Genomic DNA, 26,873 nt, shown 5'->3' with positions numbered 1-26,873 from the left:
CATTCACAAAGCTCTCGTAAGTCTAAATGTTGAAATGCCTCGTAGCATTCGTATCTCCTATACTGTAACATAGGAAGTACGAATGCTACGAGAAAACTTACGACATCGTAGGCTTATGAGCTTTGTGGAACGGGCCCTGTTTTTAACATCCGGCCCCTTTACGGCTCGATCTCGACAAGTCAAGCTCACAAGATCACTAGCCTGGTGCTTTAGACAGGTCGCCCACCACGATCCATATTTTGTAAAATATTTTGTTCTGTATGGTGAAAAAGATCTAGAGTACCTTGTAGAATTGTACTCAAAGCTTTCCATATTTTGCGCTGTTTACAAGTACAAGCTTACGTTATACATATCCAGGATTCTATCAGCTGAGAGGGTTATAAGAACGTTGTATAAGCTCAGCATGTCTTCGGTGTTTGTAGACTAAATATGGGCCAAGTTGGAACAAAATAGCATTTATATTTCGTCACCTCTTCTTAAAAGTTGAGTTATTTTCTGACATTGTGCACACTTTTGTATTCAGTGCCTATGACTTTGCTGCATTCTTTGATTGGTCCATTCTTGACTTCCTGAATTTGAGTCGCGACAACGAAATCTCGAGGGCGAGACTTCGCCGGAAGTACATATTAAACGATAGTTGAATTTTCAAAGTTATCAAAAGGATATATTAGAAAACACGCAGAAATGGGACACGCCGTATCCTGTTGAAATAAAACTCACTATTCGTAAACACAGGCTTACATGCTGGAGGGGAGCGGGGAGGAGCGGAGTGAAATGGAGCGGAGCGGACTGGGGAGGAGAGGAGCTGAGTGGAGCGAAGTGGAGAGGAGAGGACGGGAGGAGAGGAGCTGAGAGGTGCGAAGTGGAGTGGAGAGGACTAGGGAGGAGAGGAGCTGAGTGGTGTGAAGTGGAGCGGAGAAGACTAGGGAGGAGCGGAGTGGAGCGAAGTGGAGTGGAGAGGACTGGGGAGGAGTGGAGCTGAGAGGTGCGAAGTGGAGCGGAGAGGACTGGGGAGGAGAGGAGCTGAGTGGTGTGAAGTGGAGCGGAGAAGACTAGGGAGGAGCGGAGTGGAGAGAACTAGGGAGGAGAGGAACTGAGTGGTGTGAAGTGGAGTGGAGAGGACTGGGGAAAAGAGGAGCTGAATGGTGTGAAGTGTAGCGGAGAGGACTAGGGAGGAGTGTAGCGGAGAGAACTAGGGAGGAGAGGAGCTGAGTGGTGTGAAGTGGAGCGGAGAGGACTGGGGAGAAGAGGAGTTGAATGGTGTGAGGTGGAGTGAAGAGGACTGGGGAGGAGTAGAGCGGAGAGAACTAGGGATGAGAGGAGCTGAGTGGAGCGAAGTGGAGTGGAGAGGCCTAGGGAGGAGAGGAGCTGAGTGGAGCGGAGAGGACTGGGGAGGAGACTGCTGAGTGGAGTGCGAAGTGGAGCGGAGAGGACTGGGGAGGAGAGGAGCTGAGTGGAGCGGAGAGGACTGGGGAGGAGAGGAGCTGAGTGGAGCGGAGAGGACTGGGGAGGAGTAGAGCGGAGAGAACTAGGGAGGAGAGGAGCTGAGAGGAGCTAAGTTGAGTGGAGAGGACTAGGGAGGAGACAAGCTGAGTGGACCGGAGAGGACTAGGGAGGAGAGGAGCTGAGTGGAGTGCGAAGTGGAGCTGAGAGGACAATCGAGGAGAGGAGCTGAGCGGAGCGAAGTGGAGTGGAGAGGACTGGGGAGGAGAGGAGCTAAGTGGAGTGCGAAGTGGAGCGGAGAGGACTGGGGAGGAGACTGCTGAGTGGAGCGGAGAGGACTGGGGAGGAGAGGAGCTGAGTGGAGCGAAGTGGAGTGGAGAGGACTGGGGAGGAGTAGAGCGGAGAGAACTAGGGAGGAGAGGAGCTGAGAGGAGCTAAGCTGAGTGGAGAGGACTAGGGAGGAGACAAGCTGAGTGGACCGGAGAGGACTAGGGAGGAGAGGAGCTGAGTGGAGTGCGAAGTGGAGCTGAGAGGACTATCGAGGAGAGGAGCTGAGCGGAGCGAAGTGGAGTGGAGAGGACTGGGGAGGAGAGGAGCTAAGTGGAGTGCAAAGTGGAGCGGAGAGGACTATCGAGGAGTGGAGCTGAGTGGACCGAAGTGGAGTGGAGAGGACTGGGGAGGAGTGGAGCTGAGTGGAGCGAAGTGGAGTGGAGAGGACTGGGGAGGAGTGGAGCTGAGTGGACCGAAGTGGAGCGGAGAGGACTAGGGAGAAGAGGGACTGAATGGTGTGAAATGGAGTAGAGAGGCCTGGGGAGGAGAGGAGCTGAGTGGAGCGAAGTGGAGCGGAGAGGACTAGGGAGAAGAGGGACTGAATGGTGTGAAATGGAGTGGAGAGGCCTGGGGAGGAGAGGAGCTGAGTGGAGCGAAGTGGAGTGGAGAGGACTGGGGAGGAGAGGAGCTGAGTGGAGTGCGAACTGGAGCGGAGAGCACTGGGGAGGAGAGGAGCTGAGTGGTGTGAAGTTGAGTGGAGAGGACTAGGGAGAAGAGGGACTGAGTGGTGTGAAGTGGAGTGGAGAGGACTAGGGAGGAGAGGAGCTGAGTGGTGTGAAGTGGAGTGGAGAGGACTAGAGAGAAGAGGGACTGAATGGTGTGAAATGGAGTGGAGAGGACTGGGGCGGAGAGGAGCGAAGTGGAGAGGAGAGGAGCGGAGAGTAGCGGAGATGTGTCAGTTGAGCAGATGATGATGACGATGCCTTCTGGGCGCGTTAGGACCTAGATTTCCGAATCTCTTAGCGCTAAGACAGTCGTATGTGCCATACATTAACATTGCCCTATAAGACTGTCTTATCGCTTCGAAAATGTAGGCCCAGGTGTTAATATTAAACAATGGCGTATTTACTCTAGCATTGCAGTGGCATGAAATAATGACATAATAATGTTGAGTAACAGACTGAATAATGGGTGATGGTGTGTTTTTGTGTTGTGAAAGAATATGTTATGCCGCTATAGCAACGTCCCTATTCAATGCTAGGGTCCTCAGAAATAGACTTCACACATTAGTTCCATGTAGACAGGGGCTTGTAACGCAAAAACTGATATCAATGTATGTACTGCCTCAAACGGGATTTTAACGCTATGCCACCTTGGCGACAGTTTTGGCGTTACAAAAAGACCCTGTGGCTATGTGTGACGAGCGAATGTCACAACGATTACACGGCCACATGGGCTTCTGTAGTAGTGTTGATGTGTGAAAGGATCGTAATGGCGCAGCTACTGCTACTGCTGTTGTTGATGGTGATGATGACGACGATGATGAAGACCGAAGACAAGCAGGAAAATATCAACTATAACATTTTCTGATAAAACTTTTTTGATGTCACAACTGACCCACCCGAACATTCTCAACGCCTGAGTGCACGCAGTTCCGGTTTCCTACAATGAAGAAAATGTATTTTATGTGTAGTCGACGAGCCCGAGACGCTGGATCTATCACTGGTCCAGAGTTGACCCTGTCGCTTTCCGCGCTCCACCTCTTTCTCACGAAAGGGGATTCCCCGACAAAAACCTAGCTGACAATGCTGAAGGAGGAAACAAACAGCTAAACTGGGCTTCAACAGATACAGTAAGCTACGACGTTTATAACGAATTGATATGAAGATAGATATTGCTGATGTGTGTGTGTGTGTGTGTGTGTGTGTGTGTGTGTGTGTGTGTGTGTATGTGTATGCGTGAGTGTTTCCGTGGTTGTTTCGTACTTCGACATTGTAGTTCATTGCTGAAATACCAACCACTGACATGAGTGAGTGAGTATGGTTTCACGCACTTTTTTTCAACAATAGTCCAGCAATATCAGGGCGGAGAACACTAGAAATGAGCTTCGCGTGTGGGGAATCGAAACCGCCCCAACCACTATAATGCCTCGTCCAGACTCAAATATTTAGGAGCGGTGGGTTAGGCTAGTGGTTACAGCCCTCGCTCTTTCAGCTAACAGCCTACCTGGGTACAATGTGGGAAGCCTGTTTCGGGTGTCTACGGCCGTCGTCTAGCTGGAATATGTGCTAAAAGCGGCGTAAACCTAGACTCACTTATACAGTAACTAAAATATTTAAAACAGAATGATGCCTGATGTCTGTTGTTGATCTTGAGTCAAGAAAACAAAATAATGCGGCCATATTATAATGGAAGCAGGGACATGCTCTAACCGCAGGGATAACACGAGCTGATAGGCGTTATAAGATTGTCATTTGACCTGTCCCACCGGGTACCCATTCACCGCTGGGTGAACAGGAGCATTTTGAAAGATATTAATTTGCCTAAGGTGAGACTGAGATCTCAGAAACAGTCATGAGTCATGCCGCCAAACATGGTCACCTACCAAGGACACTCCGTGACCAAATTTGATTAGCTTCAACTGACATGTGACCATGACCTCCTTTCACAAAGCACTGTGATCGTAAGTCACTAAGATAACCTTAGTGCAATGTTAAATAAAGGTAAACCTTTACAAAGGTTGCTTTGTGAAAGCATTTTGTGCGGAGACAGAATACATTAATCTCGTTATCTACGTTTCCGACGGCGGTAGCGATGGAGGTGGAGCTGGCGGTGGTATCCGTTGACGTCCTTCCTGCTATACTCTTTACACTTCCCTAATAACATATCCTGCTCATTGTTGTCTGCTTCGGCTTTGAATATCTCTGTTTGTTCTCTATCCAGTAAGAGGCAGTGGGTAGTCTAGATGGCAAAGCGGCCGCTCGTCGAAGACCCGTGTTCGATTCCCTAGTTGGATATAATGTATGAAGCCCATTTCTGGTCTCCCCGTCGTGATATTGCTGGAATGTTGCTGAATGTTGCTGAAATAAGATTGTCACCATGATCACAATTAGGGTGGCATACAGGTACAAGCATTCGCTCGACGCGTTAAACGCCCGGGTTCGATACCCAACGCTTGAGTCCATTTCTGGTGTTATTATCATAGACTTCGCACATTTTGTGCATGAAGGGAATCGAACCCGGGTCTTCGGCCTGACATGAGAACGCTTTAACTACGAGGGAACCTCACAACCTCGCGATAACTGAGTCCACTGCTGTGACATCGACTTCTTCACATGAACAGTAGCAGTACGTCACCCATTAGCAGTACGTCACCCAAATAATGAACTGTGCTAGCGCTTAATTTCACCACTCAAAGAATACAAAATCCACCTGTTTTTGTTGTTGTTGTTTGGTTGGTTGGTTGGGTTTTTTTGTTTTGTTTTGTTTTGTTTTTGTTTTGTTGTTTGAAAAATCACATGGATTAAAACTTCTACAAATGGAAGTAAATGACCATATCATACAACTGCCAGTGGGTATTTTAGAAACCTTTTGTTCGTTTTATTAAATCGAAATACTATTTTTCTACGCGAAAAAACACATGGCAGGAGTCTCGTGGTTTCATATCAATTTCTTAATTGAACATTAATTGAATAGATGCTTGAATTACTCAGCCACAGATTTATGTTCGCAAACTGTTTTGGACAACAGGATTGAGCGATGGTTATATGGACATAATCAACGGTTTTCAGTTACGTAAAACAAATCAACTCACTGTGATTCTCCACAGTTACTAAGTGATTTGGGGCGGTTTCTTTACGTTCAGCGCAGGATATTGCATCAATACAATGCAAGTAACGGCACTTTAGGTGCATTAAACATTACATATATAACTTGTTATGGACTGCATAACAATCCCCATTTCCTGTGACTTTGGTGTCAGTGGTTGGTGAGAGCGGTCTTGTCGCAACTTCATGTACTGCGCCTTCTACGGAGATCATATTGATCCCAGTCCTGTTCCGTTTTAGCTGGAACAGCAATCCTCGTTTCCTGTTTTCGTGGGTGAGACGACCCTTGAGAACACGTACTCCTACCTAAACTGTTTTCTTATACCGCATTACTAAATACGATGATCATTGATTAAATTTATTAACTGGTGATGTGTAGCAGCTGAAATAACGGAGACGTTCTGAATGAATACAGAAACGCAAATTAACACTTCCAACACCCCACGCCCAAATAAATAAATAAATAAATAAATAAATAAATAAATAAATAAATAAATAAATAAATAAATAAATAAATAAATAAATAAATAATGAAAGAAATAAATAAATAATGAAAGAAAGTAAGGAACGAACCAACCAACAAATAAACAAACAAATAAATAAATAAATAAATAAATAAATAAATAAATAAATGACGAGAAAAAAAACTAATTGACAAACCAAAACTGAACTAACAACAGCAAAACTCCTAAAAAAATAAATAAAAAGAAACATTAGAAAAAATACCAGCCAACCAAACAGGGAAGAGGGGCCTTAAGAAACACAACAAACAAAAAAAAACCCACACTGTTACTCCGTTATGGCTGCTCCATGACGCTGTTTTAATAAGTTTAACGTAATACATTAGTAAATGTCTTGCCACTGTCGATATTCTGACTCGAGTCCGCGCACTTTTTGATGATTGATTTATCAACCTGACACGTGATTTCAAACTATATTTTCAAACACATCTACAACATGTTCCATTTAATAATAAAGGGTAAAGTAATTTGTCGTTTCTTGGCAGTTCATTGGCACGTGTTATTTTTTCTAGCGATTTATCTTAAAGGAATCGTGAGTGGGAGTTATGTCCCTTAGATAGTTTTGACAAGATGGAAGAATGATGGCAGAAAATGACAGCTAGCAGTCCCTACGATAAGTTGAATGTGGGCGAGGCCGCCGACTCGGACGATGAGGATAAGGTCAGGCTATACGGCGCAACGAGAGTTTCAACTCCTTTGCAAGGAGCCAAAATTCGAGACTTAGACGAAGAAAATAAAGAGGAAGAAGGCACAGAAATTCCATTACAACATTTTCAGGTACCTCACACCTCAAACGGACCTGGTATTCCTACACAAAACGAGAATTCGTAGAAAACAGAAATATGATTTTTAGAATGAGTTTCCACAAAACACCGTTTTGATATTTAGTGTTGTACTATTTTGTACCGTAATTATCAGAATATAGTCTGATAACAAGTTAACATCTCATCGGAGCTGTGGTGGTGTTCCAAACTCAACAGCTGGTCAAACCGGGCTTATCTTCTGGTAAAATTACCGTACTGATAATTACGGAAATGGAACCAATGTCGTTTTTAAGGTCTTATGTAAATTTATGTTTATATCAAAATACGAATTCATACCATGAAGTTTGTGTGAATGGTTGCAACCATACTTTTTGCCCTATTGGTCACTTGATGTACTGTTATGGGTATCCCGTAAGCTAAATTAATGCTTCACTTGACTGTCTTTTACGATCAGAAATGGTTGGTGAGCTTTCAGAATAAAGCCTATGCCTGTCATTTGTCCCACCCACACACACCGACACACTCCCATGCATGCAGGTTGCTTTGAAAGTGAAATGATCATGGAAACGATGTTTATCCCCTCATGATTTATCTGCACCTCATGTTTGAGAGGTGTCTTTTCAAGTTCTGGTTTTGCCTCTACACCACCATAACCACCATAGGAGATGGAGGGGTAGATTAGTGATTAAAGCATTCGCTCTTTATGCCAAAGATCTGAGTTCAGTTCCCCACATAGGTACAGTGTGTGCAGCCCATGTATGTTGTCCTCAGCCATGATATTGCTGGAAATTGGAATATTGCGAAAAGCGACATAAAACCCATCCCACGCACTCACTCTACACCATATCTTTACTCTTTCATATGTTGTAGATATCTTCAGCCTGCATGTAATCAACTGAAATATTGTTGAAGGTGTCATTAAACTCCACTCACCCACCCACCCACCCACCCACCCACTCACTCACTCACTCACTCACTCACTCACTCACTTGACCCATGAAGGTCTTGGGTAGAATAGGCCTTCAGCAACCCATTCTTGCCATAAAAGGCAACTCAGCTTGTCATAAGAGGTGACTAATGGGATCGGGTGGTCAGGCTCGCTGAGTTGGTTGACACGTCATCGGCTCCCAATTGCGCAGATTGATGCTCATGCTGTTGATCACTGTATTGTCTGGTCCAGACTCGATTATTTACAGCCCACCGCCATATAACTGAAATATTGCTGAGTGCGGCGTAAAACTAAACTCACTCACTCACTCACAATACCATGTAGACAGGCCTAACTAATCAATGTTTTTATGCTAGTGTAAAACTTTTCTTTTCAGTTTCGTTCACAACAAAATCCACTTATAAGAAGTACAGAGAAAAAGTCTTTCAGGTAAATCATTTTCAGATCAGCCTGACCATAATTAGAAATTACTTGTTACTTTCTAACGGAATCAGGTGATCAGACTCTCTGACATGGTTGACACATGTTATTTGCATAGATCAATGTTCATACTGTTGAGCACTGTATTGTCTGATCCAGAATTAAGTATTTTCATAGCTAAAATGGACGGAATTATGATTAAAATGCCCGCACATTATCAGAAATGACTGGGCCACTGTAACTTGATAATGACCACAAAATGCTTGATGACAGGCCATTATCTAGTCCGTTGTTAGGTGACATCAGTAGCTCAGCTCATCATGTTCAATCACCTACGGCTTGTTTGAACTTGGGTTCATTACTGGTGATATTTCTCATTTACATTCATCACATACACCTGTACCATTAAGCACATTATCTTGTTGGTGCCAGCCATAACAATTTTACCATAAATTACATCGCTGTTATAAATAACTACGCTGGTCACTGGTCCCTCGGGGTTTATTGCTTGATGTACCATTTGCATTTGTTCCCTGAGCATAAACAAACAGACCCCTGAAGATCTGGGGTAGAGTAAACCTTCAGCAACCCATGCTTGTTATAAAAGGCAACTATGTCGTAAGAGGCGACTAACGGGATCGGGTGCATAGGCTCACTGACTTGGTTGACACATGTCATCAGTTCTCAATTGCCCAGATCGATGCTCATATTGTTGATCACTGTATTTTCTGGTCCAGACTTGATTATTTACAGACCGCCGCCGTATAGCTGGAATATTGCTATGTGTCGCATAACTAAACTCACTCACTCACTAATAAACAAACATTCAGGATACATCAACCCATGGGCCCCAAGGGACTAGTGAACAACTTATAATGTACATTATGTACATCTAATCACATGTACAGTTTCTTCTCACTTTCTTTTGTTCTTCAGAGGGCTGTGTGTTTGCAAATAAATGCATGAATTTAAGTCTAGCTGTCAATATAGATCATAGAGAGCAATAATTGTTTACTAAATATCAATATTTATCATTTAGTAGGGTAATACGTTGCCTGATATCTGGACCTGGCAAGATAACCCATATCTTCCCTGCTCTGAGTGGGGACGATAACTGATATTTGACCCCTCAATTACGTGTGCGATATGGTTTTATGTAACACAAACATAATGTCAGATAAATTTTTGAGGAAAATGGCAGATGATTGTATGCTAGTGTTGCTTCATAAGAGACTGATTGAATAATGTTTTTTGAGTTAAAGATAGATTCATGCTTGGTTAGAATTAAGTGATAAAAAATATTATGACCCCCCCTTTTCCATCTCTTGCACCTTATCATCCCCTGATGGCCTCAGTCAGATATGGGCATCTCAAGATAATATGAGGCACGTTATGGAAAAGGAAGGGGGATAATCTCTAATTATCTCAACAAATATCAGGATGCAACTTTAAGCAAAACCGCCAGTCAAAAAAGTCTGAAAGAAATTAACATATTTCACGTGAGTGGTGACATATTTATGCATGAATGAACAACAAACTTTGTTCGGAACATAGTTTTGAAGCAGACATGAATAAAGACCAACCACGGTACCTTTGTATGTCATTTGAGTAAATGAAAACCTTAGTGTACAATATTATAAATGCCACAATTTCCATACCGAAAACCATTAAAATTTCCATCACCAACACTTTTTCATTAACAGTGTTTTCAGCCTGCCCCAATTGAATTGCAATATGTTGCACTGCAGCCTGATAGTGATACAGGCAGATATGTTTTCCAATGTCATCAGTGCAAAGTGTTTGATAGTGAATGATGCTGACAGTGCCTGTAGATCTAATTATCTAAATACTGAAGTAAATATAGGCTGTGTAAGTAGGTCATGGCACTTCACAGGCTTTAAACTATCAGTGACAAACAACGTTTCATTTCTTTTTGAATGGTCTCATGGTTGTTAGTTTGAGGAACTCTTACAGGAATAACAAATTTTCAATCTAACCATCCCCTAGGCCCTGTCTTCCATATCCTGTTGAAGCGAAACATCATTTTGGAATGAAATTCTGGGTAGATTTGACATCATCCTGACAAAAATTGTAAAATATTGTAAAAATTGTAAAATATTTTTAATTGAATATACAAGTATACAGAAAATTGCAAAACATAGTGGTGATATATCTAAGAAAGGAAGAAAAATATTCAACACTCTTGGAAACCTACTTTGAATTTATATGATTAGTGATAGTTTTGTGTGTTCTATTTGATCATCATGGTCATGAGTAATCAATAACATGCTGTACATTTCAGACCTGGAGAACTCTTGCCTGGGGGTGTGTCCACCCATTCTCTGTCCACATGGTCAAGTGAAACCATTGTGTCCACTCGGTCATTCTCAGACAGTGACAGGTACTGTTATGTTACCATGGTTATTTGGAATAACATACACCCTATATTGTTTCCAGTGAAGAACTTATTTTTGAAGCAGTGGAGGACTTGGTTGACACTTGTCATCATATCCCAGTGTAGAGTATTGCTCATGATGTTGATCACTGGATTGTCTTGTCCAGACTTGAGTACTAACAGACTGCTGCCATATAGCTGGAATCCTGCTGAGCGTGGCATTAAACAACAAGCAATAATCATAGAGGCAGTAGTAATCTATTTGTTGAATTGATGTTGTTTGTTATGTAGAGTTGTGTCCCTTACATAGGGATCTGTTGATGTGGATTTCAACGTGGTAATCATTTTAGAATTTGAGATATCTCAAGAACCATTCACTGGATTTTCTACATATTCAACACCAAGCTTTATCTAGGGAAGGTACAGGGCCCAGTTGATTTCAGAGACCTTCAGTTAATTTTCAAGGTCATGATGATACTTTGAAGGTTTCAGAATGTTAGCTGAATGTTAAACTTGTCAGTGAGATGTCTCAAGAACCGTTCATTGAATTTACTTCATATTCTACCCCAAGCTTTATCTAGGGAAGGTGCAGGGCCCAGTTGATTTTGGTTAATTTTCAAGGTCACTGAGACTGTGTTTTTAGTAGTTTCATACATTTGTCAAGGTCTAAGTGACTCTTCAAAATATTTTTGTATTTGAACAACTACAGTGCAAGATATCAAGAGAGTGTAATGTTTTTGTTGACATTTTACTTCATCTTAAACTAAGACCTTCACTTTCAGTTTGATTTGATTATGTCGGAGGATTAAGTCACCTTAGCGACAAGGCTTGTTTGATGTTTAATGCTGCGCTCAGCAGTTTTCCGTTTATATGACATCCTCACATGTTAAGGTGACAATCATTGTCCAGAAATGGGTTAGAATTGTCATAGCAAACCATGCTTGTTTTAAGAGATGGATAACAGGATTGAGATGGTTAGGCTAGCTGTCTTGGTTGATGTCAATTATTGGAGTGTTATATCAGACTCAATTACTTACAAACTGCTACCATATAGCTCAATCATTGCTGAGTGAGTCATTAAACAACAAACAAACCTGCTGTAATAACCTGTAAGAAATGGTATAGAGTTACTTCCCTTTGGTATGTCTGAATTTGTCAACTCCAACTAAGGGAATGGTTGATTCTATGACATTTTAGAGACCTGTTCAACATGGAGATTACGTGGTCATAATGTCTCCCATGTTTGATAAACTTTAAGCAGACAATGTAACCGTTCTAACCTGCATTGATAACATTTTTGTGCTTGAAGGTGTACTGCTCTCTTTCAGTTGGCTGAGACACCCAAAAGTCCGAGAGAACTGGAGAGTGGTATTGGGTTCATTCGTTCTTACTACAATTGGTTTAGGTGAGGATTTGACCGATACTGATGTTTACAGTCTTGCTTAAACAATGGATAAAGAATCCTTTTTCACAATAGACAATTTCCATGTCCTAAGATTCATCAACTTCACTCAACCTGTGAAGGTCTGGGCTAGAAAACTGTCCTTCAGTAATCAGTAATTGATGCTCATGCTGTTGATCACTGGATTGTCTGGTCTAGACTCAACAAATTTTGGACCACCGCCACTACTGCTATTGTCAAATCCATGCAATTCTAGGTGTCACTGGCTGTGACAATTCTGAAAATAACTGTTTAAAATTAAATATGTTTAAAGATGTATGCTCAGGTCTGGGACCACTCAGAATTTTTATTTTTTTATTTTTTTTATTTATTTTTTTTTTTTGTGTGTGTGTGTGCGTGTATGTGTGTGTGTGGCTGGGATGGGATGTGTGTGAGAGAGTGAGAATGAGTGAATGATTATTTTAAGAGAGGGGAGTGTGGAGTAGAGGTTCCCCAATTTATTCTGGGGAGGTAGAAGAGTCATCAGATTTGTACATATAAAGTGTGTTTTTTGTACATACATTTTAAGGGGAGTGTCATTCACATTGTACACACTCCTCCATAGACAAATCATCAGCCACTCCGTCATATCTTAAAGTGGCTTGTTGGAATAGGATTAACCAAATGTCTCTGCACATTGCTGCCTGGAAAAGTCATATTTAACTTTAACTTATACACTAATTAAGCCATTTATGTTGTTTGAAATTAAGATGCATGACAGTCTGACAATGAATGCATTGTATCGCATTAAACCTCTCTTTTTCAGTATTGTTCTTTGTTGGCATTGGAATTTTAGCATCACCGCAAAGAGGTGAGTAATAATGTGTTTTATCTGTCACTGGACTTCAGGGTCCTCCCCTAGGTGCTATAATTTGTGTTCCAGAGTTGCCTCCCTTGGCAGCCATGCTTGTGGCGTCCATTCCTGCTTTGTCAGGATACAGGCACACTGTAGCGCACATTGGGTTGCGCAGCATTTAGATTGTGACAAGTCTTCTATCATGCGAATGAAGCGAGGAAAGGTTGGCAACATACTTCTCTCGCTTCATACCAAAGTAAAATATCGCCACCATCAAAGGTACACTCCCATTTCCTCACTTGGTTGTGCTCTCAGATTTCCTGCCTGATGCTTAGCAATTACTCTTTGACATATGTTTTATTCAACATTTCAAGCGCCACTCGTATTTAAAACGTTCTTCACCTCCATTATCCCTGCCACCTTCCGGTTGAACGGAGTGACGTACAAGAATAAGCAGAAATTAAAAAGAATTACCATATTGCCTAATTTTATCATGAACCTGCTGGTGTTTATTTGTCTTATCTGTTGTCGCTATTGTTAGAATTTTCTGGAGTAATGGGCGAATAAAGGAGGGGAGGTAACTGTAAGTATTCCATATGGAATAATACCCTCCTGTTCCTTCACACCGTTGAGCCGGAAGCTGGAAAGGGGAATGGAGGCAAATAACGATCTGATATACCAGGAGTTGCGCGCAAAATGTTAAATAAAAAATATTTCACGAGAGTAATTGTTCAGAATGGAGTTGGAAATGTGAGAGCACAATCCAGTGAAGAAATGGGTCTATACCTTTGATGGATTCGAAATTTTATATCAACCTGAAAAATATTTTCCCAACCGAAGCGAGGAAAGTACGCATGTATGAAGACTGGTAATTTTCTCTATGCACGCAACCTATTTGCGCTACAGTTTGCCTGTGGTCAGGCCTACCAAAGGAAACTTTCCCACTGTGCAGAAAAAAGCAGAAAAACCCACACTAGTCATGGAAATAGCAAGATAAACATATTGCCTCACTAATGAACCAGTAGAAATGGCAATGAAAGACAATGAAACTGCAACATTTTTACATCAGCAAACTTTGACCTCTACTGCGCTTGCTCATTACAATCTGTGCTTCTGTCAGATTTCTGAGCAGCTATGTGTCACCTTGCATGGACAATGTATTGGATATGTTGAACTAATTGCTGTCAATAATTTCATACAAGGAGAAAGTAAACTGAACAAGTGTGCAAACAAGCATGATGATAAGAAACGTAACACAACGGAAATACTTTAAAACAGGAATGTAACTCTTGTTCATACTTGAAAATTACAACATGTGGTTGAAACTTTCTCGTCCATGTCCAAATCTATGTAACAGATGTTTCGTTTTTACTCCAGTTTTAGCAATGTAAAGTAGCCGTTTTTACTGTTTCAGTAGCGATGTATCATGTTTATATTGCTATTTCCACAACTAATGTGGGCCTCTCTGTGTTTTTCTGCACAGTTGGAAAGATTCCTTTACCCTTATGGTGTTTTTGGTTTTCTCAACACTAGCATGTGGGTTTCAGGAAAGTGACACCTAATGCCTGCATCACTTCGGATTATCTTCCCATATTAAGCTGACGTGCCATGATGAAATTGGAAACTGTTCAAATGGCTTTAAACTCAATTCAGTCATGGTTATTGTTTTTGTAGATTAAATAACTCACATAACAATGGCCTTACTCGTGCCTCGTTTCATGTTATTCGTTTGTCTGGTCTGACTAGGTTTAGTTACAGGTGAAAGAAGCATGCACTTAGTACATGGTGTTGCCCTACCCAGACCATTGTATCCCTAAATGAATATTTAGGACCCTAAAACTATAAAATCCAAGCCCAGTTGCTCCGGGTCATGTTATGTTTTCTTTTCCAGGTCTTCACTGTTTGGTATTTTTCATCATTGGCCTGCTATGTTTTATACCTGGTGGTGAGTATGGAATTTTGTGAAATAATATTATAATTATTATTAGTGTGACCATAAAACTTAAAATATTGTCATCATCATCATCATCATCATCATCAGTTTTGCCATTACAAGAAGCCCCTGTGGCTTTGTAATCATTGTGACATTTGCTTGTCAACTTTATCACACCTCCACCACATCAGCAGCACCACCACCATCTTCATCTGATCCCATCACCACCAAAAGTATCAATCTCCCACAGAGCCCGCCATTGCATCATTCTGTATCCTGGTTCAGTGTATCACATGGTCCTGTTTCAGTGTATCACATGGTCCTGTTTCAGTGTATCACATCACATGGTCCTGATTTAGTGTATCACATAGTTCTGTTTCAGTGTATCACATGGTTCTGTTTCAGTGTATCACATGGTTCTGTTTCAGTGTACCATGTGGTTCTGTTTCAGTGTATCACATGGTCCTGTTTCAGTGTATCACATGATCCTGTTTCAGTGTACCATGTGGTTCTGTTTCAGTGTATCACATGGTCCTGTTTCAGTGTATCACATGATCCTGTTTCAGTGTACCATGTGGTTCTGTGTCAGTGTATAATATTGTTCTGTTTCAGTGTATTACATGGTCCTGTTTCAGTGTGCTACATGGTCCTGTTTCATTATACCATGTGGTTCTGTTTCAGTGTATCACTTGGTTCTGTTTCAGTGCACCGCATGGTCCTGTTTCAGTGTATCACTTAGTACTGTTTCAGTGTATCATATGGTCCTGTTTCAGTGTATCACACGGTCCTGTTTCAGTGTATCACACGGTCCTGTTTTAGTATATCACTTGGTTCTGTTTCAGTGTATAACATTGTTCTGTTTCAGTGTATTACATGGTTCTGTTTCAGTGTGCTACATGGTCATGTTTCATTATACCATGTGGTTCTGTTTCAGTGTATCACATGGTCCTGTTTCAGTGTATCACATGGTCCTGTTTTAGTATATCACTTGGTTCTGTTTCAGTGTACCATGTGGTGTACATATACTTTGCTGTCCAAGGCCGTCCAGGCTTTAGTTTTTACAACCTGCCAGTCCTGAAGTAGACAGCATGGATTACAAAGACTCACAGAGGATGAAGTTCAGTCCACAAGCCCCACATGGGGTAGCTGATTGGTGATTTCAGCCTTTCGAATACCATGGCAGATATGCCAGTGTTAACTTGTCAAATTCTGATGTTGTATTTATTTTGCAGATGAGATTGTCCCTAGATTTTGTTTTCAAATGACACGACCCAATTTCAAATGATAAAAATGTGTTTAAAACTGCCAATTTGAATAATTTAATGTGAGTTTGCTTGTCCAAGACAAAATTATGCACAAAATTGTCAATTAGTAATATATTAGCAAAATCTGAGGCATCTTTGGCTAAGATTCATAATGTCTTTAACTAGATCTTCATTTATTCAATTAATTTTCATTCACTCAGTATTTAGCAAGTTCTGATAGGTGAAGGTCAAGGCTATCATTCCCAGCATGCACCAGTGATAACCATAGATCTCTGTATATATTTGTATATATGTGGATGACAGTTACTGGGAACATATGTTTCCATGACCTGAGATTGCTTATAGTTTCACATATTTTTATTGAGTTCAATTTAAGAAGCACAAAAATGCATGAGTCTTAACATGACCCTGAATTTCACATTGAAAACTTAATGAATTATGAAAAAAAAAACTCCAGAAAGAAGGGGCACATTTCTGGTGTCCAGCACTGTGATATTGCTGAAAGTGGTTTTATACCATGCTCACTTACTCAAGGCAGAAAATATATACTTCCACCCCTTGCTCTGATGAGGCTGCTCTATAATAAAGCTGAAATTATCACAGCATATCTACATCATATCACAGACTTTCCAGAGTGTCTTGTAAACATTGAAAACCACAGACTGTATTTTTACACCACTCGTAGTGTGAAACGAGGTCAAATTGTGCCATGTATGTTAGTGCTATTTGTCACTGAAGACACCTTCCTGAACTAGTGTTTTGTTAAATTTAAGGCCATGGGCTTAAAACAAGTTGATCATTCCATTTATATGACCAGGGGTTTAACCCAGCAAGGTCTTTGTGCATTTCTAGCTTTTTAGTATGGTGAACATGAACTTGTCAATGAGATTGACTAACATCTAACCCAACAAAGTTTTTCTATTCCTTCCCCTGCTGATTTTACTGTCAGTCAGTCCTGAGAGGAATCTGGTTAGAATAGGCCTTCAGTAACCGATGCTTGTCATAAGAGGCGACTAACAGGACTGGATGATCATGCATCATGATCGTGGCGTTAACCAAAAAACAACCAACTTCTGCTGTCAGTGGAAGGTTTGTCATTCCATTCCTTCCATTTTGTTTATTCTTGTTTATTTTACTTGGGGCATTGACTTTTGTTGTTGTTTGTTTTATTGGTGACAGAAGCTGTGTAATTATGTTTAACACATAGCTACATCAGTTTAAGAATTTGTTGTGTCAAGAGTGAGTTTCTGGTCCCAAAGATTATGTCAACTTTGGACATTATTTGAAATCCGATGGATAGACAGATGTAATCTTTTAGATGTCTCAAATGCATTTGTTTTTTAAAAGACCAATGCATGCATGACATTGTCCAAAAGTGTGTGAAACTTTGGGCATCAGTATTTTAAAAGTCTGAGAGGAGGCGAGTTAGTCTAGTGGTTAAAGCGTTGGCTCATCACACCAAAGGCCCTGTTCTATTCCCCACACAGAAACAATATGTGAAGCCCATTTCTTGTGTCCCCTACCATGATGTTGCAGGAATATTGCTAAAAGCCATGTAGAGCCATACTTATTCACTCACTCACAAAATCTGATGTTTGAGTTATTTTCCATGGGTTGTATGCTCACCAGGGAGCTGAAATGTCACTTGTGTTTTTTTACAATCTGCAGCAATACTTTCTGTCAGGTCTAATATTGTGTCTGCTCAGTATTGACCCTAGCCACTGTGAGATTCAAGAATTGAAACTTTTTTGTTGCTTTTGTTACATATATTTGTTTAATCCTCTCAGTGCTACTGTGGAACCCATTTGACAGTAGGGAAGTATAATGACATCCTCTTCTAATGCTTACAATAATTATTCAGCAAGGTGGAGTTACATATTATTTAAGCTATGTATTGAAGTCAGATTGTGCAAATTTATCGTTTTATTTGGTTCCTTATAATAATTCAACTGTCAATCAAGTGATTGGGGTAAATTCAGGAAAATTATCATTATTTATATTTGCATTGTAATTAACCTCTGTACATTTGAAATTATCTAGATATTTTTTTTTTATAATAATGTTTACTTTTCTATCTAGTCGTAATAAGCCGAATATGTTTTCTGTTGTCCCTTATTTAGTGAACCCCGACTGTTTGAAATCACCCACACTCTTAACAACGCCTTATGCTGAAATTAAATCAGCAGGCTAAAGGTTGAAAACCATAATAACAACTCAATATCATCTGTAATAGCATGTTAATAACATTGCTCTGTGTGCACTATTCACTAAACCAATCTTGTTACCACTGCAATCTCGGGACATAGCTGGCATAAAAAGAAAAGAAAGAAAATATACTGGCCGTGAATATTTAGGGATATATGTAAATTATGAATAATGACTTATTTATTGATTGCCATACTGATAAAGTATCAGTCATAAAAATATAATGGAAGCTGTCAAAACTGGCAGCTGTCCAGTCTGGCAAGTTGTCAACACCGGCATAAAGTCTCAGTGACACCATTGGCTTGTACATTTATCATCAGCTCTAAATCCAGCACATTGTCTAAACCATACTCTTCTTCAGTCCCAATGACTGCCGGTTTAGACAGCTTCCACTGTACCAAAATGCGGAACTTATTTTGTCGAGTGTAGTTCTTTTGATATTTTGTGTCCACTTAAAAACAATGAATAATGTTGAATTATTTCCGGAGGTGTTGTTTCAGTACATTTCTATTTCAGTTTAGTTGCATCACTGCTGATCATAAACACACCATTGTTGCAATGATGACCTAAGACTTTTGAATGACCTATTTTTTATTTGACTAGTTCATTATTATCACAACTTATTGTTTGTAGCATTCACTAATATATTATTTTCATGTGATTGTTTCGTTTATCATTTGAATCTGAGATTAGAAATGTGTTCTAAATAGAACAAAAAGTGGAACATTTCTTTCTTAATATTACATTGTAAGATGTTTAAATTGATACTAACCGCTCTTGTATATTGTGTTTCAGATATACTCTACAGTTGTAAACTTGTACTTGTATCTTACTGACATGAAAAAATTGTGAGAGCTGAAGGAATGACACATGCTCTGATTTTTATGTTTATTTTTCATTTTGTTGAATTTGACAAATAGCCATATGAGGTGAAGAATATTGATCTTACTTTGTTTATATAGTTTAGGGCCATCAGGATTTCACAAGATGGCTGCAGTGTAAGGATTCAGCTCAACAGAGGGATGGATAATCGCTTTTGCTGAGTGGCTTCTATTAATTGTGATGCCGAAGATTTGTATGGGCGCACTTGATCTTACAAAGATGTCACCTCTTTTTCCATTTAGGTGATCTTTGAAATATTTGTAGCATGTTTAGACCACTATGTTGATTATGAGTCAAGATCCATCTCTTGTGGACAACAGACACCACAGGAGTAAGGGAGATAACTTTGTGAACGTCTTTTATCACATTTTGACTGTTCCTACAAACGACAAAAGCACACCTTCATAAAAAGTAATTTTCACAGATATTACCTCCACTAGTGCCTCAAAATCACCAATTCAAAATGTAACAATCACAACAGTGACCTCTAAAGCCAAGGAAGAAGTGGAACACTGCAGCCACTTTGTGTGAGTGCTTTTGGTCACTTCATGTGCTGCTTGACCTGCTTGACATGTTGCTTGGTTATGGATGCATTCTGTTTTATCCATCATTCTTTTCACTGATTGTTATTATGATTATAGTTATTCTTCTCTGTTATGAATATTGCACAAACCACTCACAAAAAACGTGAGATTATGTATTTAACCTTTATGTATCCTGCTTGATTTATATTGCAACATTACCTAATCAAACCGCTAGTCCTGTAGACTGTGTCTAGTAATGTTTCTATTGGGCAAAAGTGGTATACAATTTATAGATCAAAAAATCATTTTTAAACAAAATCAAAATATACATGAATGGTAGGTTTACCTGGATTAGAAAATGTTTCAGACGACTGGCCAGCTTGGCTTTTGAAACTTTGTGTTGATTTCTGTTTTGCAATCATTCCGTGTCTTATTTTGTTGATGTATATGTAGCAACTCACGAGACACAACCCAAAATTGCCATTTCATTTATTTTGCACAGTCATAAAACTTCAATTGCTCTTGGTTTATGTTGCTGTAGGAGCAGTAGGGTAGCCTGGTGGTTAAAGCGTTCACTCATTACGCTGAAGACCTGGGTTTGATCCATATAATTTGAACAGTGTGTGAAGCCTGTTCCTGGTGTCAAATTCCATGTTATTGTTGCTAAAAATCACTCACTGACTTGATACCTCTCTCACAAAATGTATCTAACATTGCGAACCCCAGCGAACTATCACTTCCAGGTCATTTAAAATTTTTGAATGTCATCAGCTTGCTTGAAGGGGTCCTTTGACATGCTCAACTTCCAACCCTGTTAATATATTTTGAGCAAAACAAATGAAAACCTTCAAACTGTCCGTATATTTTGGAAATCAAAATACGAGTATGGCAGAATCAAAATAGCTACCACTTGGCCAATTGTCCATATGTTTTGGAAATCAACACCCAATCAAAATACAAGTGTGGCATATTCAAAATGGCTGTCTCTTGGGGTATTGTCCATATATTTTGGAAATCAACACCTACTGAAAATATGAGTATTGCAGATTCAAAATGGCTGCCTCTTGGTGAATTGTCCATATGTTTTGGAAATCAATACCCAATCAAAATACGAGTGTGGCATATTAAAAAATGGCTGTCTCATAGTAAATTGTCTATATATTTGGGAAAATAATGTGGTTCAGGGACTGTGAGACTGACTAGTGAGGAGGTTTTGTGTAAGTAAGATACACAAGATCAGTCGAGATGATTGGACATCTATCTTCAGTCTTTCATCTTTCAAACTGCTCTGATAGCCATGGTAGGAAAATGATCCTGGGTAGTTTTCAAAACAGCATTGAGGAATGTTACCCTGGATAATCAAGTATAAGCACAGAATGCTGTTGATAGAAGTCCCTAGTCCCAGTGCTGTTTCCATGGATCAATATTGTAGCCTGTGGGTTAAAGCCTCTGCTCATGATGCTGAAAACCTGGGTTTGATTCCCCACATGGGCACAGTGAGTGAAGCCCATTTCTGGTGTTCCCCTGCTGTGATATTTCTGGAATATTGCTGAAAGCGCTGTGAGACTGAACTCACTCCCTCCATGGTTACTGTTTGTACCTGTTATATCAGGTTTCTCTCTGCAAATATGTTTATTCTGTAGATGAAGAGAGCAATGTTTTATCTGTTTAAAGGCGGGCTCCAGAAATGTTTCTTAAGTCCTGCTCTGTTGCTGTTAAAGACATTCTTAGGTCTACACTTATATAGCTAACAACACTTAATCTCCATTTAGACCTATGCTTACAGTTCTCTGTGATTTACACATCATAAAGAACTACACTTAATCTCCACTTAGACCTATGCTTACACTTCACTAAAATCTATGCTTACCATTCACCAAGGTCTATCTTTACACTTCCCTATGATTTACATTTCACGAAGATCCTGTCCCGTGCTCACTATGATCTTCACTTATGCTCATTAAGATCTACACCTTTCATGCTTCACCCTATGCTTCTGGTCATCATTGGCTTAAGTTGTGATTCTGAAGTCATTCAAGTTTCTGTTGATCTACAATTCTACCCAACAATAAACATGTAGCAAGACCCCAGTATGTCATCATTAAGAATAAACCATGGTCTTCCCTTCCACCAAAGAACCAGGTTTGATTCCCCACTGGGATATTATGTGTGGAGCCCATATCTGGTGTGCCCTATCGTGATATTACTGGAATATTGCTAAAAATAGTCTAAAACTAAACTCACTCACTCACATATATTAAATGTTTTCACACTGGTTACTTTAACGTTGGTTGATGTTGCAGAGGGATAACACACAAGAAAATATGGATGACGTATGGTTGCTTAAATTGAAAATGTTCAGTATATTTTATCTGAAACAGGGATCAGGTTTTCCAGGATATATCGGGGAATATTTTTGTCTTAAACTTTACTATTTTCCAGTGCAACATTAAATTAGCTCTGAGATTTTCCTTTCCATGATGTGACTAAACAGGAAAGGACTGGCAGTTTGTTCAGTTTTTATGACTGATTTATTTGAGTCTCATTTGGAAGTTGGAAACAGGGCCTAGATTTTTTAAGCTCTCTTAGCACCAAGATAGTCATAAGTATATGTAAATGTTTGGCATTTACAACTATCTTAGCGCTAAGAGAGCTAAAAAAAACCTAGGCCCATTTTTTATGGATAGACAGCTTCTTTATTGTAATGTATGTGATGTTTCGGTGTAGATGCTAACACCGTTATCTTGCTTGGTTTGAGTGGCATTTCAAAGTTGGTATTATGTACAGACACATGTTTTTGTATAGATAGCTTCTTTAATGCTGTGGATGTGATGTTTCAGGGTAGATGCTAGCACAGTTATCTTGCTTGATAACTGTTACCATCTACACTGAAATGTTGCATTGCAGTTAAGAAATTGTCAATCCATGAAAATAGTTTATGTACTTTAAGACAGATTGTTCAGAAATTCATTTAGGTTGGTCACTTTGAAACAGGTGAGCTACAGAACCTATTAGCATGGCATATCTATAAGTATATGTCACTTGATGGACTCATGTAAGTGGGTACACCAACAGAATACCAGATACCAACCAGTCATATTGTTTAGTGTCATGTCACGCTAACCCCCAAACCTATACCTTACCCTAACCACGAAAACTTGCCCTACCCCTCGAACTTACCCTAACCCTAACCCTAACCCTAACCTTAACCCTTACCCTAAACCTTACCCTAACCAAAAGTAGACTTGCTTGCTTTCAAAGATGGCAGAAGGTATGCGGTATTCTGTAGTCTTAGTGTTCCATGAAATTGTTGTTCATGTATATCCCACCCATTAGCCATCTGTCCAGGAAGCAGTTGTACAAAGCGATCTTGTCGCTAAGGTGACCGTAATTCACATACCTTCACCTAGACTAAGGCAGCCTTAGTGCTATGGTTGTTTTGTACAGCATCCAGCTGTAGAGTCCACGAAGTGGTCAGTGCTGTGTGATGACCACTAGCCTGTCGTTGTGTGTTGACCAATCGCTGGACAGCCTATGCAATAGTATACAACTTAGAACCTCACACTATGCATGTAGCAAGTCTCTTTGTTGTATAGGGTCCTCCATACCATATATCCTCCTGTAAATGTTAGTGTGTAATGCTTGGTTTTTGACTCATGCTTGATATTTAATAACATGAGAAAGTTGTGGTGAAATGGAAAAATTAAGCTAAGTAAGTGTTTAGCCACATTGGTGAACTTGTACATAAGTCTGCAACCCTTAGAGTATTATATAAAGCTATTTTGTTTTACGTTTATCGTAGGAAATACAAATATTATTAGCACCCTGAACACAGGAAGGGACCAATAGCTGCGTAGTAGTGTTAGGTGCCAACATTGACTGTGCAGAGTTGTGTCCCTTGTGTGTACAAGGAACCTATGATCCACCACATATAAGCTTTAGGTTTGTCAGTACTGTACCTTAGCACATGAAGCATCCCTTCAGGCATTCTTCCCATGTTGCTGGAAAACTGTGAACATAGCTGGTCCACTTTTCAGAGCAGCATTAAATCCACTCACTCACACAGTCAATGTGTCAGATTAGGGTGGCAGTGGGGTAATCTTGTGGTTGGATAAGAGATGTCAGTCTTATCATCTGTGCTGTATCTCATGCCAGCTTCATACCGTATTTATCTAATTAAAGTGTCTCCAACCAACTCAGAAAATTGTCCAAATGCCATATTTTTGGTAATTAAACTTAAAAGTGTAGAAAAAGGACCACCCCTGCTGCCAGCTCCTGAACATGCGAACTTACCAGAACTAAGTGCCCAGTGCTTTTGCTAACACAAATATGGTATTTGTTTATATTTAAATGATGTGTTGTTATGCATGACTGTAAAGTTGTGAAATGTCTGTTTACATGGCATCCATATTTAGAGGAACTATATTTTGATGTGAACAAGGACATTGTTCCCTTCCATTCCCATCCCAACTCTTCTCATCGGTGCAAAGTAGCTCACCAAGAATGGCTTGCATATCAGCTATACTACTCAACAGAAGTTAAGGACCACCCAGGTCATTAATATAGGTCAAGACATGGACCCCTGATTCTTAAACATCACTGTAGCTAACTGGGCACAGCAGAGACCACCAAATTCTTAAAAATAACGACATGTATAGTCCATCAGTCTTGGGCGACCCATGTCTTTAATATCACTATAATCTATCTGTCAGGGACAACTCAATTTTTTAATATTACTATCGTCAATCTGTAATGGACTGTCTGATTCTTTAATGTTAGGCTCATGAATATGCGGATTAGAAGTGATCTTCAGTAACCCATGCTTGTCATAAGAGGCGACTGAAGGGATTACGTGGTCAAGTTCCCTGACTAGACTGACATGTCATCATATCCTGAAGCTCATGCTGTTGATCACTGGGTTGTCTGGATCAGACTGAATTATTTACAGACGGCTGCCATATGACTGGAATAGTTTTTTCCGAGTGAAGTGTTAAACTAAACTCACTCATTGAGTTTACAATGGTCAAACTGTCACGGACCACCAGATTCAGTCATTTTTCCCTAGTCAGTCTGTCTTGGGCCCACCAACTTTCTAATATTACTATAGTCAGTTTGTCAGGACATAGGATGACCTATGCTTCTTTTGAGTAATGCAGTTCAGCTTTGAGCACAATGGCCCTGTGTGATGTGAGAGTGCTACAGGAAGCTCCATCCCTTGGCCATGTGTGATGTGAGAGTGATAGAGGAAGATCCATCCCTTGGCTTTGTGTGATGTGAGAGTGATACAGGAAAATCCATCCCTTGACCATGTGTGATGTGAGAGTGATAGAGGAAGATCCATCCCTTGGCTTTGTGTGATGTGAAAGTGCTGCAGGAAGCTCCATCCCTTGGCCATGTGTGATGTGAGAGTGATAGAGGAAGATCCATCCCTTGGCCCTGTGCAATGTGAGAGTGATACAGGAAAATCCATCCCTTGACCATGTGTGATGTGAGAATGATACAGGAAGCTACATCCCTTGGTGATGTGTGATGTGAGAATGATACAGGAAGCTACATCCCTTGGCCCTGTGCAATGTGAGAGTGATACAGGAAAATCCATCCCTTGGCCATGTGTGATGTGAGAGTGATAGAGGAAGATCCATCCCTTGGCCATGTGTGATGTGAGAGTGATACAGGAAGATCCATCCCTTGGCTTTGTGTGATGTGAGAGTGATACAGGAAAATCCATCCCTTGACCATGTGTGATGTGAGAGTGATAGAGGAAGATCCATCCCTTGGCGCTGTGCAATGTGAGAGTGATAGAGGAAAATCCATCCCTTGACCATGTGTGATGTGAGAATGATACAGGAAGCTACATCCCTTGGCGATGTGTGATGTGAGAATGATACAGGAAGCTACATCCCCTGGCGATGTGTGACGTGAGAGTGATACAGGAAGCTACATCCCTTGGCGATGTGTGATGTGAGAGTGATACAGGAAGATTCATCCCTTGGCCATGTGCAGTGTGAGAGTGATACAGGAAAATCCATCCCTTGGCGATGAGTGATACAGGAAGCTCCATCCCTTGGCCTTGTGTGATGTGAGAGTGATACAGGAAGATCCATCCTAGGGAGCTTGCATCAGCATCTCAACAGCCTTGTCTTATATCCTAGTACCCCACCCCCATCCATCCCTTACCTCACATTTCTAAATTTAGAAATCTGCATTTGATCTCATAACACCATCCTCATATAAATATTATCCGACACATCCCCATCTCTCATACCCTAACTCCATGTGTACATCACGTCACCAACACCACCACATTACTTCATCACATATATAGTTTCCTATCCCCATCACTTCCAACAAAATTGACCCAGAAGATCCAGTGTTAGTCAGAGCTGATCTTCAGTAACCCATGCTTGTCATAAGAAGTGACAAATGGGATGAGATGATCAGACTTTCTGAAGTGGTTGACACATCATGGTATCCCAATTGTGTATATCAAGACTCATGCTGGGGATCACTGGGTTGGCTGGTATAGACTCGATTATTCACTGTCTGCCACCATGTAGCTGGAATATTGCTGAGTGTGGCATTAAACTAAACTCACTCACTCAATCCACCAAAATTTGAATAGAAATTATATATGAAAATGAAATACCTATTATTTACCTGCACTTTCAAATGTATCATCAAACTTGGATGTAAAGCATATCTGGCCTAACCAACAATTGTTCCCCTAAGGAATCTTAGGGAGCACAAATCCTTGCCCCATATATAAAACCAGTGCTACGAATACTCTTTTTTGAGACCCAAAACACAACCTGTTTACCTCAAGTCAAGTTGCCCTATCCTTGTTGTAGTGCTACCTCGTGCCATCTGACTCCTCAACATTAGGTCTCACAATTGACATTTTTCAGTCTGCAAGACCTCACATTGCTAATCACATGACACAGGACACACCATCTGGATAGATACATTGCACCACTTGTTTCAAGTTCAGTGTCGGCAACGGTTAGAATTGCTTATGAGCAGCCCATGCTTGCCGTAAAAGGTGACAAACAGGATCAGATGGTGATAATCGCTGACTTAGGTCGATGCTCATGCTGTTGATCACTTAATTATAATTGACTCGAGTATTTATGAGACCATAATAGCTGGAATATTGCTAAGTGCTGCACTATACATCCAATCAACAAGTCAACCTTCAGTTCACTCACATTCAGTGAAATTCACCCTCAACCCACTCAGGT

The 26,873-nt window shown here is 40.5% G+C and overlaps 2 protein-coding genes across 2 annotated transcripts; one reads left to right on the top strand and one right to left on the bottom strand.

Moving 5' to 3' along the window:
• Positions 1 to 737: 737 nt before the first annotated feature.
• Positions 738 to 3,706, bottom strand: LOC137276792 (uncharacterized). The gene is made up of 4 exons (XM_067808438.1): positions 3,699 to 3,706; positions 2,097 to 2,432; positions 1,401 to 1,851; positions 738 to 1,052 (listed from the first exon to the last, which is right to left on the bottom strand). Exons 1-4 carry the CDS (start codon positions 3,704 to 3,706, stop codon positions 738 to 740), a joined length of 1,110 nt encoding a protein of 369 aa, XP_067664539.1.
• Positions 3,707 to 6,615: 2,909 nt separating this feature from the next.
• LOC137283841 (transmembrane protein 134-like) lies at positions 6,616 to 18,356 on the top strand. The gene is made up of 7 exons (XM_067815525.1): positions 6,616 to 6,838; positions 8,151 to 8,203; positions 10,497 to 10,595; positions 11,918 to 11,994; positions 12,797 to 12,841; positions 14,718 to 14,771; positions 15,763 to 18,356. Exons 1-7 carry the CDS (start codon positions 6,653 to 6,655, stop codon positions 15,840 to 15,842), a joined length of 594 nt encoding a protein of 197 aa, XP_067671626.1. The 5' UTR covers positions 6,616 to 6,652; the 3' UTR covers positions 15,843 to 18,356.
• Positions 18,357 to 26,873: the final 8,517 nt, after the last annotated feature.

The sequence above is a fragment of the Haliotis asinina genome, chromosome 1, assembly GCF_037392515.1.
Source record: "Haliotis asinina isolate JCU_RB_2024 chromosome 1, JCU_Hal_asi_v2, whole genome shotgun sequence".
Lineage (NCBI taxonomy): Eukaryota > Metazoa > Mollusca > Gastropoda > Lepetellida > Haliotidae > Haliotis > Haliotis asinina.
The sequence above is the reverse complement of the archived record's forward strand: the minus strand, read 5'-3'. Positions and strand labels throughout refer to the sequence as shown.

What these genes read in the sequence shown, in the direction of transcription:
- LOC137276792 (XM_067808438.1), bottom strand. An exon ending in GTCCTCTCCACTCCACTTCG is followed by an intron (nt 1,852 to 2,096) that starts GTCCACTCAGCT and finishes TCTCCTCCCTAG; the next exon opens with TTCTCTCCGCTCTACTCCTC. An exon ending in ACTTCGCACTCCACTCAGCA is followed by an intron (nt 1,053 to 1,400) that starts GTCTCCTCCCCA and finishes GCTCCTCCCTAG; the next exon opens with TCTTCTCCGCTCCACTTCAC.
- LOC137283841 (XM_067815525.1), top strand. Translation starts at nt 6,653, where the DNA reads ATGACAGCTAGCAGTCCCTACGATAAGTTGAATGTGGGCGAGGCCGCC. An exon ending in TTCCATTACAACATTTTCAG is followed by an intron (nt 6,839 to 8,150) that starts GTACCTCACACC and finishes TTTTCTTTTCAG; the next exon opens with TTTCGTTCACAACAAAATCC. An exon ending in GCTATGTTTTATACCTGGTG is followed by an intron (nt 14,772 to 15,762) that starts GTGAGTATGGAA and finishes GTTCTGTTTCAG; the next exon opens with TGTACCATGTGGTGTACATA.